Below are 15,021 nucleotides of genomic sequence, written 5' to 3' on the forward strand. Positions count from 1 at the left end.
TTGAGTCGATGCTCAGGTGTCAGGAGTGGAAAGCGTTCAAGGTCTCCGGCTTGAGCGACTCTTGACTCTGTAGGATTTGATGAGATCATCTAAGGAGACAAATGGCCCTTGCATCAGGATCCCCAGAACCTGCAGAATTGTAGGCCCCGAGAGGGATTGGATCTAGCAAAGAAGGCCGAGCAGTCAGTAGTACAGGAAATCTACCCCCTACTCACTTCTGACTCCCAGACGTCACCTTGTGTTTTTCTCTCTCCACACCCAGATTTTCAGAAGGTCCCACCTGCTCGTTCTCCTGCTCGTTCTCCAGACAATTCCCATTGCTTCCAGTGTTTGCCACCCTCATCCATGCACACATCCTCTCCGGCCCGAGCACGACCAACCCTGGCAGGTCCTCTGCTCCTCCTCAACCCTGTCCCCTTCATAATCCATTCTCTACATGGAGATCAGATGGGGCACCATCCTGCTGAAATCCTACCAAAGGATTCCTATTGTAGAATCAAATTTCAGCTCCTTACCGTGGCCCTTGGACCCTCATGATGAACCTTTGCCTGCATCTCTGAGCTTGGCTCTTGCTCCCACCCGCATCATCATTGTCCCCACGTCAATGACCTACCACGGAACATGGACGTGCCCACAACTTCTTTCTTTTCTGATTCTCAAGATGGCTCCCCTTCCCACCTGATGTTTGTCCCTTTCCTTCCCCAATCACATCACCCCGTTTTATTTTCTTCAGAGTGTGTATTATTATCTAAAATCCTTATGATCATTCCCCATCACCGATGAGTTCCACGGAGCAGAGATCTTGTCTCTCCATCACGGCTGTATTTTTAATGCCTAGAACAGGGCCTGCCACAGGGTAGGCAGGGCTAAAAATACATTTGTGTCATGAATGGATGGCCCGTGAGTATTTTAGGCACAGAACCTGCCGAATGTGTCAGCACGCCACTTTGAATCTTTCCTGTTCTCTACAGAAGCAATTTAGCATGATGATTCTGCATTTAAGCTCTGGAAGCTTGACTGCCTAAGATTGAAGCCTGGCTCCCCTGCTTCCTGATTATACCTCACCTTGGGCAAGTCTGTTAGCTCTGGAGGCCCTGGTTTCCTCATTTGGGAAACTGTAATAACAGTAATGAATTTCTACCCAGTAAGGTTGTTTGAGGTTTCAGCCTAGCATGCTTAGCACAATGCTTAACATAAGTAAACATTAAGGAAGTAGAATCTGGTGCCATTATCATGGCCCCATTGTTTGGCTGAAATGACCATCAGGAACTCCTGACCCTGAGCAGCACACCTGGGCTGTGCCTTTGGGGAAGTGAACCCCAGGAGAGCTACTTGCCTGGGCTTGGAATTCGAGGAAAGTAGATAGGAGTTTTCAGAATGAAAGGGTACAGGGTGTGTGTGTGTGTGTGTGTGTGTGTGTGTGTGTATGTGTTGGGGAAACAGAGTAAATATTAGGATTGGACTTTTTGTCTCTGAGTCATCCTACAAACTGCTTGTGCCCAAGATATCTTAGAACAGTCATCTCAGAAAAGTCAGATTGATGACTTCCAAACTCTGGAACATTCTGTCTTCCCTAACCTTAATTCTTCAGGTTCTATCAGTGCTCTAGAATCAGAAAGATTATTTTAATACCTTCTCTTTGACCTGAAAAATTGCTGGCCGGGACAAAGCTTGCTAAGTAACCTCTTGTATTGCCCTGAGCATTGGGTGGCTCTCAACCTAGATCCTTGTTCATAGAAGGAGACCAATTTCAGCTGCTTTTGCAGATCATTGTGTAGTTTAATCCTTCCTGATATGCTTTACATAAAGAGACTCGGTGTCCTTATCCATGAAGGTGGGGGGAGAAAGCGGATAATACCTCAGTTATAGGCAGTCATGAGGTTCAGTAATGTGCTTGCTATCTACTGAACCCTCAATTTTTCCTTCGTCTCAGAGAATCTCTTTAGAAATAGAACTAATTTGTAGTCTTTCATGGATTATAGTTCATTTACTTCTCTTCTGCCATCTCTGATTAAAGACTGTCACTCTCCCCTTTCTGACATGAAGGTACTGCCTTGATTAATTTCTTCCTTCCTCTTTTTCCTTGGTGGCTTCCTTCTCACTCCTTGATTTCAAAAGCAGCTGTACAAATAAAAACAAATCATTTATTTCCACCAAGGTTTTTGCCCAGTTAACCCCCTTCACTCCTGCCCTTGCAATACCAGCACACAAATTCACCCTCAACCTCCCTCCTACAGAGGATTCATTCTCCTGAGAGCCACCTGTGCCACAAGCCCAGCCCTGGGACAGTTGGGACAGTTACACCATAAGTGGAGGACTTGTTCAAATAAATTTTCGCATCTTCATTCTGTGATCTATGCAGCCATTACAAAAAAAAAAAAGAAGAAGAATGGAACAGCTCTGTGTGTCATGATGGGAAATGATCCAAGAGGTATCTGTATACAAGAAAGAAAGCAAGGTGCAGGGCGGTGGATATGATATGCTAACATTTGCAGGGTGGGGGGCGGTGGTATCCGCTAAAAACAGACACATACATACGTATAATTGGATCCACTTGGCGTGCTTATGGAAGGATATAGAAAAGACCGATCACTGTCATGGTCTCTCCAGTGAGGGGCACTAGGTGTCCAAGAGTCAAGGATGGAAGGGACATTTGCTGCTGTAAACATTCTAGTGACTTTTGAGTTTTGTGCCGTACGCATGTGTTTCCTGGTCAAAAATTAAACTGTTAAGGGTGTTAGCTCAGAAACTGGCTTTTGTGCACAGAGGGCAAGGAGAGACCAAAGGAAGAGACAGACTACTCCAGGTTTGGTAGGTGGCAGGTTTAAGAAGCAGGGGAGCTTAGGGATGCCTGGGTGGCTCAGTTGGTTGAGCAACTGCCTTTGGCTCGGGTCATGATGCCAGAGTCCTGGGATTGAGTCCTGCATTGGGCTCCCAGCTCCATGGGGATTCTGCTTCTCCCTCTGACCCTCTCCCCTCTGCTGCTCTCTCTCACTCTCTCTCTCTCAAACAAATAAATAAAATCTTAAGAAAAAAAAAAAGAAAAAGAAACATTATATGTGAGGTTTGTCTTGGGTGGTCACAAGGCTAGTAGATCCCCACACCCACCTGCCAAATCTTAAAAAGTTTATAAAGAGACTTTACCTGGATTCGGTCACATGTATATCCAGATGGTCTCAGCAGCACCTCACTTTCCCGGGGCTGTGTCCTCAGGGCAGCTTCTAGCTTGGCCAAGACAGGGGAGGAGGGGGCGAGGAACCTCTGCTTGCCTGGGTCCAGCTCACCAGTCAGTCACCGCTCCCATGCTCTCAGTGACCTCCTCCAGCAGGTGGCTAGCTAGCTAGACAGGACAAAGAACAAGAGGGAGAAAGGTTATTCTCCGAGTTAAAAGAGCATCAGAACAGGAATACCTCTCACTTTATGATACTGTGTCACTGAATGCTACCCTCTTTGCCACCTGAAAGCCTCTCAGAGTCATTACTGAGAGTGTTAAGTGAGGACAAGAGTGGAAGATAATAATGATGAGTGGAAAATAATAGAGCCCTGCACTTCAAGCTGCTTTTTCCAGTGGGGGTGGTGCAGAACAGACCCTTGGCTGTCCCCACCATCCTTCTCCAACCCTGGCTGGCCTCGTGGTCCTCAGCGGCTGTTTTTGTCCTCTTGGTCTTGACCCTCATGCCTTTAGCCACCCATGGCGCAGTTTCCTGCTTGACCCACCTACATGCCCGATTGAGCTGATCTTTGTCTATATTTAGAAAAACTCGAGTCATCAACCTGTAGCTACATTTCCCCCAAAGGTCCCCTTTAGTCTGTTCTAGGCGTGGTGTTTCTTACTGTTTCCTTGTCAAATTTTAAAGGATTCTGGATAGCTGAGGTCCTGCCCCAAAGGCAGGAGTCATGGGACTCAGGATGTTGGACACAAACCAAAATGATCTTTTTGTGTGAGCTGACCCGTACCGGGATAGTTCTCCCCGACATTCGAGGCACAGCATCTTCTCTGGCCTTGTTACTGAGATATTTGAGGAATTTATGTATGGATGACTGTTTCTCCTTAAACCAGGTTTCTCAACCTCAGCACTCTTGATATTTTGGGCATGGCAATCCTCAATTTGGGGAAACTGTCTTGTGTGTAGTAGAATGTTTACCAGCGTCCCTGGCCTCTCTCCATCAGATGCCAGTGGTTTTTCCCATGCTGTGATAAGTGAAAATATCTCCATACATTGCCAGAGTTCCCAAGAGGGCAGGAACGCTCCGGATGAAGAACTAACACCAAGAACTCACGAGCATACGTATTTATACCTGCCTAACTCTGTTCGTTTTTAACCACTTTAGACACGTTTTTAAAAATGCGCTGTTAATAAGGTTTTTTAAAAGGCGATGTGGGAGTACCCCCTCTCATAATGTTTACTGCACCTTTAATTAAGACTCCAGAAACGTGTACGTGATACCTTTGTAGCACAACTAGAAAGTGATGTTTCAATTTGGATGCATTAATACTGAGTTGCACTGTCTCATTTTTACCAAGAAAAATGTCCCATTTTATTTGAAGTGACGAGTGATGAGTTTATCCTTAGAGTGAAAGGTGTCTGACTTCACTGGAGGGGACACATCTAAGCACAGGGAGGAGATGTAATTCAGACCCACTGAAGGACCTTGTCCACACATGTGTCATGGGCTCTGTCTACCTGAATTTACCTCAAGCACCACATGAATTTCCAGATCACTCTTGGGGGCTGCCCTACCTGCCCCTGTCTTCCCTGGAGGTACCTCAGAGCCTGCAAATCTCCCAGAGGGGTTCAAAGCAGATTCCCAAGTTCAAGTGGATGGAGCCCCAAAACCTTGATTCCCACTTGATCGTGCTGACCATTCAGTCATGTCTGTCTCGGGACTGAGTTATTTTCATCTGAATGCACTCTTAAGCCCTCCAGTGGTCACCAGATGCCCTGAAAATGAGACCCCAGTGCCTGCCTCTGGCCAACAAGGCAGGCCTCCCCCCATCTGGCCTCTGCATTATGCTCTGCCCTCTCCCTGTTGCTCGCTGTGCTCCAGCTGCATTGGCTCTCTTGGGCACCTCAAGCTGGCCATATTAGTTCTACCTCAGGGCCTTTGCACTTGCAGTACCCACTCCCTGGACTGTTCTTCCTCGAATATTTTTGAGATATGGCTGACTCCCTCCCACTTGGGCTGCATCTTAAATGCCACCCCCTCTGAGAGGTCTTCCCTCACTGGGACTCCAAGCTACCACTGCAGCCCACTCCCCATTGTCCTGATTTCTGCTGCCCATATTTGAAACGACCCCGTTACCATTTGCATGTTTATCATTTGTTTCCCTGCACGTAGAATGTAAGTTCCATGAGAATAGCGGAAGATCATTGCGTGGGAACACAGGAGGCTCTGGGCTGCATGTAGTCCAAGTGCTTTCCGCTGTGGTTCCACTGTGGTAGCACTGTGGTTTCGGCTCAGTGAGGAGAGGGTTGTTGGTGCTTAGCACAGAGGGAGTGGGCCATGCTACATACTGTGGATTTGCCTATTTGGCTATTTCCTGTAAGTGGAATCATATGACCGGTGCCCTATGTCTGGCTTGTTTTGCTCAGCATCATGCTTTCCGGGTTCATCCATGCCCCACTATGTATCAACCCTTCATTCCTTTTATGACCAAATAATACTCCGCCATATGCATATACCCCTTGTAATTGATCCATTCATCAGTCGATGGACACTGGAGCCCTTTGCACCCTTAGGCAGTTGTGAGTAGTGCTGACATTCTCGAGCATGCACATGTTTTTCTTGGATGATCTCTTTTCAGTTATTTTGGATGGCATTGAGTAGTCTTATTGGGCCTTATGGTAACTTGGTTTAATTTATTGAAATACTGCCAAGCTTCAGCACAGAGCCGCCCCATTTTATGTTTCTACCAGTATGGCACGAAGCTTCCCATTTCTGCCTGGGCTCACCATGCTTCCCAGCTCACCGATACTTCTTTTCTTTCTTTCTTTTTTTTTTTTTTTTTTAAAGATTTTATTTATTTATTGAGAGACAGAATGAAATAGGGAGACCGGGAGCATGGGGGGAGGTCAGAGGGAGAAGCAGACTCCTCACTGAGCAGGGAGCCCAGTGTGGGACTCGATCTTGGGACTCCAGGATCATGACCTGAGCCGAAGGCAGATGCTTAACCGACCACCCAGGTGCCCCACCGATACTTATTTTCTGATCTTTATTATTACTCCACTTGCCATCCTAGTGGATGTGACTGTGGTCGCTCCCAGTGGCTTTGATTTGGATTTTCTTCATGACTCATGATGTTTAGTGTCTTTTCATGTGCTTGTCAGCCATTTTCTATCTTCCTTACAGCATGCCTTTATTTTATACTTATTTTCTTTGCATTGTAACTGCATGTGAACACTTCTCTCCCTTTCTTGACCATAAACTGCCTCATTTATTTATTTTTTTAAAGATATGATTTACTGATTTGAGAGAGAGAGAGGGAGAGAGCACAAACAGGGAGAGCAGCAGAGGCAGAGGGAGAAGCAGGCTCTCCTCTGAGCAGGGAGCCTGACATGGGACTTGATCCCAGGACCCTGGGATCATGACCTGAGCCAAAGGCAGACACTCAACTGACTGACCACCCAGGCGCCCCAAGCTGCCTTGTTTATAAAATGGGGTTAAGACACTTCTTCAAAGAGACTGACTTTTGGTAATTAAAGCATTGTTCAAATCTTTGTTAACCTAAGTCTGAAATCATTATCTTTTTTTTCTCCTTACCACTATCCCACTTTAAATTTTTTTAAAGATTTTTATTTATTTATTTGACAGACAGAGATCACAAGTAGGCAGGCAGAGAGAGAGAGAGAGAGAGAGAAGAGGAAGCAGGCTCCCCGCCAAGCAGAGAGCCCAATGTGGGGCTTGATCCCAGGAACCCGGGATCATGACCCGAGCTGAAGGCAGAGGCCTTAACCCACTGAGCCACTCAGTGCCCCCCACTTTAAGTAAGTTCCATGCCCAGTGTGCAGCCCAACACAGGGCTTGAACTCATGACCCCGAGATCAATACCTGAGCTGAGATGAAGTGTCAGATGCTTCTACCAACTGAGCCACCCAGGCACCCCTTTATTTTAAAATGCAGCTTATACGGGCACCAGGGTGGCTCAGTTTATTAAGCATCTGCCTTCCACTCAGGTCATGATCCTGGAGTCCTGGGATGGAGCCCCGCATCAGGCTCCCTGCCAAGCAGGGAGTGGGCTTCTCCCTCTCCATCTGCCTCTGCTTGTATTCCCTCTCTCACTGTCTCTCTCTCTCTGTCAAATAAATAAATAAATAAATAAATGAATGAATGAATGAATGAAAGAAAGAATGAATAAAATGCAGCCCATAAACCTTAGGTTGATTTTCCAAATTGGCACATTTAATTTGGTTTTGATTTTCTGAATTTTTACCTCTCTGAGTCTAATCTGTCCTTGTATGCCCCAAATGTTCAGGTTTTAAACTTACTTTAAGGTACTTTTGTGTCTTAGCTAATACAGTATCTAGGCAGGTATTTGACTTTCTGATGTTTTAGAGTAGGCAGGTGGCTGTTGAAATAGTTTTCATTACAACGTTGTTTTTTTCTTTTTTCCGTTTTCAGAAAAAGTTGCCTTTGACAACGCTGGCTCAGTGTTTGATGGAGGGGTCAGCTATCCTGGGAGATGACACACTTCTCGGGTAGGTGACATCATGCGTGTTTTTACGCCGAATCCAGGTAAGCCCCTGTCCCTGAGAGGGGGGCCAGAACTTCTCAGGGATGCATTGAGGACACCTGAAGACTGGTTGGGGCTTGGGTGGGAAGACAAAAAGGTTTGCTGGTGAGAAAAATCAAAACCCCAGGCTCCAAAGTCATATTGGCTGTGCAGGGAGGCAGCTTTCCTCGGGAGGGGAAGTTAGCATAATAAACACAAAAAATGGGTTGAAGGACAAATGAAATCCCTAGGGCTGCAGAAGAAGCAAATGGGAAACCTCAACATGTCAGATGTCAAAAATTATAGGATTCCCAGAACAACCCCGGGCTACATCTGAGCTCACAATAAAAACACACTAAAAATAGAATGGTCGTGAGGGAGGATCAGCGAGACACGATCGGCAGGAGAGGTGGCAAGAACTAAAAATAGTGCAGAAATAGGAAAGAACATATGAAGTAATAGATATCAATATGCATGAAAGAGCTATGCTTAAAATGAAGTTTAAAAATTAAGTGAGGACAGCGCCTGGCTTAGCAGCACATGCACTAAAATTGGAACAGTAGACATTAGCATGGCCCCTGAGCGTGGGTGACAGGCCAATGTGTGAAACGCTCCATATTTTTAAGGAAAAAAAAAATTCCTGTTGTAACTGTGTAAGGTGATGCGTTAATTAGATGTATCATGGTGCTCATTTCACAATATGTGCAAATATTGAATCCTCCACTGTACACCTGAAACAAATGCAATGTTACAGCCAGTTACAAACCTCCATTGAAAAGTAAAGACAAGGGATCCCTGGGTGGCTCAGTCCGGGAAGCCTCTGCCTTGGGCTCAGGTCATGATCCCAGGGTCTTGGGATGGAGCCCTGCATGGGGCTCTCTGCTTGGCAGGGAGCCTGCTTCTCCCTCTGCGTGCCTCTCTGCCTGCTTGTGCATCCTCCTTCTCTCTCTGACAAATAAATAAATAAAATCTTAAAAAAAAAAAAACAACAAAATAGTTCTTGACCAAAGAATCTAATGATATGGGAGGGGGAAGAATAGAATCAGTGAAAAGCCAAATAGAGCTTTTTGAAATGCAAATCATACTTACTGTCATTTAAAGCCACAAGATAAGCTCTTGGCCAGGGTGTGGAGAAAAAGGAGGCTCGTGCCCTGTTGGTGGGAACACAAGCAGGTGCAGCCACTGTGGGAAATAGTGTGGGAGATTCCTCAGAAAGTTTAAAAAAAATAGAATTAGCCATATGATCCAGCAATTGCATTACTGGGTATTTACTCAAAGAAGACAAAAACAAAAAAGACAAAAAAAATTCAAAAGCGTGTATGCACTCTTATGTTTACTGCAGCATTTTTTATTATAGCAAAGATAACGGAAGTCACCCCAGTGTCCGTTTATGGATAAGTGAATGGATAAATAAGACGTGTGGTGCACGTATGTGTCTGTGTATGTATAAGAGTAATTTATATATGATGGAATAGTATTCAGCCATAAAAAAGAATGGGATCTTGCCAATAGTGATGATGGAGGGACCCAGAGGGTATTATTCTAAATGAAATCAGTCAGACAGAGATGAATAACATATGATTTCACTTAACCGTAGACTCTGAAAAACAAATGAACAAATGAACAAAAAAAGCAGAAACAGGCGTGTGAATACAGAGAACAAACTGATGGTGGCCAGAGAGGAGGGGGCAAGGGTGGATTGGGAAAATCAGGGGAAGAGGAGTAGGAGGTTCAGGATTCTAGTTATGAAACAAGTCATGGGGATGGAAGGTGCAACATAGGGAATTAAAAAAAAAAACAGTTGAGATAAACTGAAATTATGCATCAATGAAATAAATAATAATAAACAGATAAAATAATAAAATAAAATAATAATAAAGAATTGGTGAGCTTGCAAACAGGAGGTTGCCACCAAGAATGAGCAGAGTGATTTACAAGAGGTGGGGAGTTGGCATTCGGAAATGGACAAGCATGGATGATAAAACACAGACCTGTGTCTGGGAGCTGTTCCCCAAGAAGAAAATGAGGACAAGGGGAGATTACGGTGGAACATTTCTTTTCTAGATTTGGAAAAAACAAACCAACCAACAAACACAAATCTATAGATTAAAGAAGCACAAAAAGTGTTGATTGAGGTCAACAGAAAGAAATCTATTGCACCATAGTAAGACTACAGATTATTAAGAAAAAAAGATAGAGAAATTTAAAATCAAGCAGAAGAAAAGCTCATTATGTATAAAAGAACAATTACAGGGGCACTGGGGTGGCTCAGTCAGTTGAGCATACAGCTCTTGGTTTTGGCTCAAGTCGTGATCTCAGGATCAGGAGATCGAGCCTTGCATCGGGCTCCGTGCTTAACAGGGAGTCTGCTTGGAATTCTCTCTCCCTCTCCATCTGCCCCTCCTGCTTGCTCGCTTACTCACTCACTCAAATAAATAAATAAGCCTTTAAAAAGAAAGAGCAATTTAATTGATAGCAGGGTATTTATTTGTCAACTCAAAGAGATGCCAGGCAGTAATGGGGGAATCCCTTTAAGTATTGAGTGAAAATATAAGAAACCTATATTCTCTGATGAATTAAACCATTATTCAAGAATAAAGGAAAGAGCGCCTGGGTGGTTCAGTTGGCTAAGCATCTGCCTTCGGCTCAGGTCATGATCTCGGGGTCCAGGGACCGAACCCCACATTGGATCCCCATACTCTGCAGGGAGCCTGCTTCTCCCTCTCTCTCTGCCTGCCACTTCCCCTGCTTATGCTCTCAACCTCTGTCAAATAAATAATAATCTTTAAAAACAAAAAAGTTAAAAAGTGAGAATAAAGGGAAAATAAAGATATCACTGGAAAAAATTTAGGAAAAATTACTACTCGCATATTCTCACTAAAAGAACTAGTTAAGATGTGTGAAACAGGTTACATCCAGAAGGAAGGAATGAAATGCAAGTTGCCAGATAGCATAAAAAATTTTGAGTGCCTTGTAGGGGATGAAAATTCTTTCTCTCTACCTGTCTGAGGTTCCTTGAGTGGCCCTTAAATTAAATTGACAGAAATAGGTCAACAGAGGAAAGCATGCACATTTTATTAAGACGTTTGGTGCATACACGTGGCAGAACTCAGTGATGAGTAACTCAAAGGCAGGTTGGAACTCGGGCTTAGGTAGCACTTTTTACAAAAGAAAAATTTTGAGGGAAGCGACAGGGCAAAGGAGAAGAAATTTGAGTTCCTAGGGTGGCAGATTCTGGGATGGCAGATATTTGGGGGAGCAAATGGAAAATAAGTCTCATTAGTCAGGTTTATATGTTGGTTCCCGAGGTACCTTCTAGCTGATAAGGCTTTAGAGTTGTGTCTGGTGGTTGACTTCTGTCCTTCCTGGTAGAGAGGGGAGGAGGACAGGTTTACAACCCGTGTCCTGCTTTTAGGCAAACAGGTGGAGGTGGAGGGCAGAGAGCTCTTCTGTACCTGCTTCTTCTTGATTGCCTGCAGCTCAAAATAATCCTTATGCTTAAGTGGCATTTTGGAGATGGCATATTCTGCTACTCTTTGGTGTAAAGAAATATAAATAAGCATTGAATTAAAACATTACCTTGGGGGAGTTTAAAGCAAAGTGAAACAGAATACCAGGAAATAATAGCATGGACCACCAGGAAGGTGATCAGTGTACCAAAGTCTTTGACTGTTTGAAAGAAGGATAAATAAAGGTGTTGCATTTTTGTGTAAAGTGTGCATGTTAGAAAAGCAAGAGGAACCACAAAAGGAATAGAATGTAGCACTTCGAAATTAGTAGAAGGATGAAAAGGGAAGTAAATAAAATAGAAAAAAGAAACACCCCAGAAGGGACCAAAAGAACAAAAAGCAAGCAAAGAGAACACAAAGTAAAGGTACAAGGTAAGGGCTCCAGATCTGCAGTTGTGAAAGATGGAATAAAGTCAACGGCTCATAGAGGATCACAGGGGGGGAAACATTCACACTGTTTCTGAGATTTGCCTACAGCATAGGACACAGGAAGGTTGGAAGTGAAGGACTAAAGAACCCCCAGGTAAAAATTGACACACTGAGCACAAACATCTCATTTTGTTCCCTTCCCAAATCTACTACAATGAAGGGATTTATTTTTTTCTTAAAAGACATGAACCCAGAAAGGCATGAAAAACAGGAGAGAAAACAAGATTTTGTGAGCTTTGAAAGCTGATGGTGGCCTGGTGACTGACTGGACAGGTCTCAGAAAGTGCACTCTGGAGCCAGAAGTAGGATATGCAGACAACCAATGTCATTTACCTCTTAAAAGGCTTGCAGGCTCAGGGGTGGTGGCCCCAGGGATCTCTAGAGTGGTGACTGGGTCTTTGGGGGCTGGGAGGTGATCCAAGTTAGAGTGTGTGTGTCCAGATCTAGCTTAGTACCACTTGGGAGGCTCAAACGCAGCCCTTATGCACAGCTCTGGAAGACCCTCATCTCTTTACCCCCAGACCCAGCAGAAAAGTCTGGAGCTTTATTCTCTGAAGGGTGTAAAGCAGAGAGTCCAGATGGCAGACACCATGGAAGGGTATCACACATTAAAGTGACTAATGCCTGCTGGGTGCTGAGATCTGCATCTCTCTCTCCCATCCCTGTGGCCCTCAGGTCTTTCCTCTCTAAGCCAGAAGAGCCTTCTCTGGCATATGGGACTAGCCCAATGGGGATGAACCGAAGCCATTGGAGGGGACAGTACTTGAGCAAATGGCCCAGCTCAACCATCCCATAGACAAGCTCGCAGCCAAAGAGCTTTACTCACATACTCCGAGCTCTTAAATATAGACAGGCGTCCAAGCTCACCAAACATTTGAAGGAAGTCTAAATTGAAGCCTACATACCAAAACAGTCGGGTAGGAGAAAAATGTAACTCGGGGGAAATAGATATTGCATGGGAAAGAGAAGAGTTCTGGAAAATGCATCACTTACGTTGTCAGTGCTAAGAGAAAATAATGTGTCTGTGAACGAAAGCCAGGATGTTTGTCAATTATATCTCAATGAAAAAAAGAAAGAACTAAAAAACCGAAGATGTCAATAAAAAAATGCTATGGGAAAGAAATACTCTGAGGTCGAGACAAGCTCATGGAAATAAAAGGTACATTTTCAGTGGCAGGTTTGGAAGATAAAGTCAAATTCAGAGAAGACAACCATGACATCAAAAATGGAAAAGTTGGAAGATTAAAGAACCAACCCAGGAAGCTGTAAGCCTGAATAACTTATATTTATATATAGTATATATAATATATAATATAATAATTATAATATAACTTATATTAAAATATAGTAATAATAATGTTGATAAAGTCATCCAGAAGAGTTTTCCAGAACTGAAGGATGTGAGTTCCTATATTGAAAGGGTCCATTGAGCTCCTGATACAATTGAGAAAAACTTGAACCTGTGCCCGGGCTCACCACTAGTGAAGACTAGTGAAATGTACTAGTGAAATGAGATTTTACAACCTTCTAGAGGAAAAAAATGGCCACAGTAGAAAGGCTCAGAAATCTGAATGCTTCTAGATTGTCAAACATAACTATGGAAATGAGGAGATTACTGTGGAATGCCTTTAAATTCTGAAGAAATATCATGCTTAGCTTAGAATTCTATATCCTGCCTAGCTATCAATCAGTGTGAGGGTAGAGGGGAATGTCATGACATGCGAGGTCTCAAAAATTGGTTTCCTGCCCACTCGCAGGCAACCAAACCAAGGTGTGCTCTACAATGAAGTAACCAAGAAACAGGTAGACACAGGATATGGGAAATAAGATCTATCCTGGCACAGGACAAAGGGAGAGAAAAATCCCAGGAAATGGGGAAGGAAGTGTGCAGGAAGACAGCTGTGCCAGGGATCGAATGAAAAGTCAGTTCAGATTGACATGGGTCCCAGAGAGATGGATTCAAGATGGAACTCATTCACATCAAGTGTGGTTCAGCATCTTAGACAAAATAGTGGTGGGGGATTTGGGGTTCAGTCAGGTCTATAGAAAAACTAAACAAGCAAGCCAAAGCAAGGCCATTATTAATTCTACAGAGAGGATCAGAGAGGATGAACGTTTGGGAAAGACCAGTGATCACAATATCCGACCCAGCCAAACTCTGAATGGCACACTGGGTCAAAATGTAGTGCAAATACCAAAGATCTACCAATACAAATAAGTGTGGGGAGGACAGATACAAAGATTGCCAAATTCTCATTTTCCAGAGTTGACAGTCCATAGCCAATGCCTCCCCCCAAAAAAAAATTAACAAGTAACATCAGGAGCATGGACGTAAGTAACAGACAAATCAGATAAAAGACACCATTTTAAAAAGAGCAAAGAAAAGCAAGCCCATGACCTGGAAGCTGAAATTTGCAGCAGAAAAGAAAAAGAACTTGAATCTCCTCTATATCCACACCCATATTTTTAGGTGTATATATGTATATATAAATGTAAATGTATTTTAAGTATAGATAGATGGATGGAACTCCTACAAATAAATTCCAATAAAAAGATCCTGGTTCCAAAACAGTCAATGAATGCGAATAGCACATCCTACGAGAGGGATCGTGAAATGGCCCGAAACACGAAAAGGCACCCAGTCTCACCAGTAGCCAAGAAATGCAGATTAAAACCAGGATGAGGTCATAATTGGCATCCACCAGTTTGGCAGAACTCAAACGCCTTACCAGTACCAAGGCTTGGCAGAGTGTAGAGCGTTGGGAACTCTCATTTGCGCTGGTGAGGGCAAAGTTAGCGTTATCCCTTCGGAGAACAAGTAGCTAGTGATGTTAAGGGGGTGCGTATCTCCTCTCCTTTGCACAGAAAAATTCTTATCTGCAAATGGACCATACACACCTGTACAATAGCCCTGGATGTGATGGGTCTGTTGATTAAGGGAAAGCTTAATAAGTGGTGGGATGGGATTCCATGCACCAGAATGATTTAATTCTGCATGTATAAGACATGTAAGACATATGTACAAGACACATAAGCCCCAAAGATGATACATGAACAAAGCAAGCCTGGGGCACCTGGGTGGCTCAGTGGGTTAAAGCCTCTGCCTTCAGCTCAGGTCATGATCCCAGGGTCCTGGGATCGAGCCCCGCATTGGGCTCTCTGCTCAGCAGGGAGCCTGCTTCCCTTCCTCTCTCTCTGCCTGCCTTTCCTCCTACTTGCTATCTCTCTGTCAAATAAATAAATAAAATCTAAAAAAAAAAAAAAAAAAAAGCAAGCCAGAGGATAGGTTAAGTGTAAAACCATTGATAGGAACTTGTTTGGGTCAGGCTTCAGTATTCTGTATTGTATGTGTATGCTTCTATATTTCATAGA

The 15,021-nt window shown here is 43.9% G+C and overlaps 1 protein-coding gene and 1 non-coding gene across 3 annotated transcripts in view; both read left to right on the forward strand.

Moving 5' to 3' along the window:
- ARHGAP44 (Rho GTPase activating protein 44) overlaps positions 1-15,021 on the forward strand; it is a 165,978-nt gene that overhangs the window by 93,791 nt on the left and 57,166 nt on the right. For both annotated transcript variants that reach the window (XM_032839813.1, XM_032839815.1), the window contains exon 4: positions 7,621-7,697. In XM_032839813.1, coding sequence (XP_032695704.1) covers positions 7,621-7,697 — 77 coding nt within the window. The remainder of the gene's footprint in view (positions 1-7,620; positions 7,698-15,021) is intronic.
- LOC116856625 lies at positions 8,233-8,334 on the forward strand. Its single transcript, XR_004380604.1, has one exon. It is a non-coding gene; the product is annotated as a U6 spliceosomal RNA (small nuclear RNA).

This window comes from Lontra canadensis, unplaced genomic scaffold, assembly GCF_010015895.1.
Source record: "Lontra canadensis isolate GAN:19392208 unplaced genomic scaffold, GSC_riverotter_1.0 scaffold110, whole genome shotgun sequence".
NCBI lineage: Eukaryota > Metazoa > Chordata > Mammalia > Carnivora > Mustelidae > Lontra > Lontra canadensis.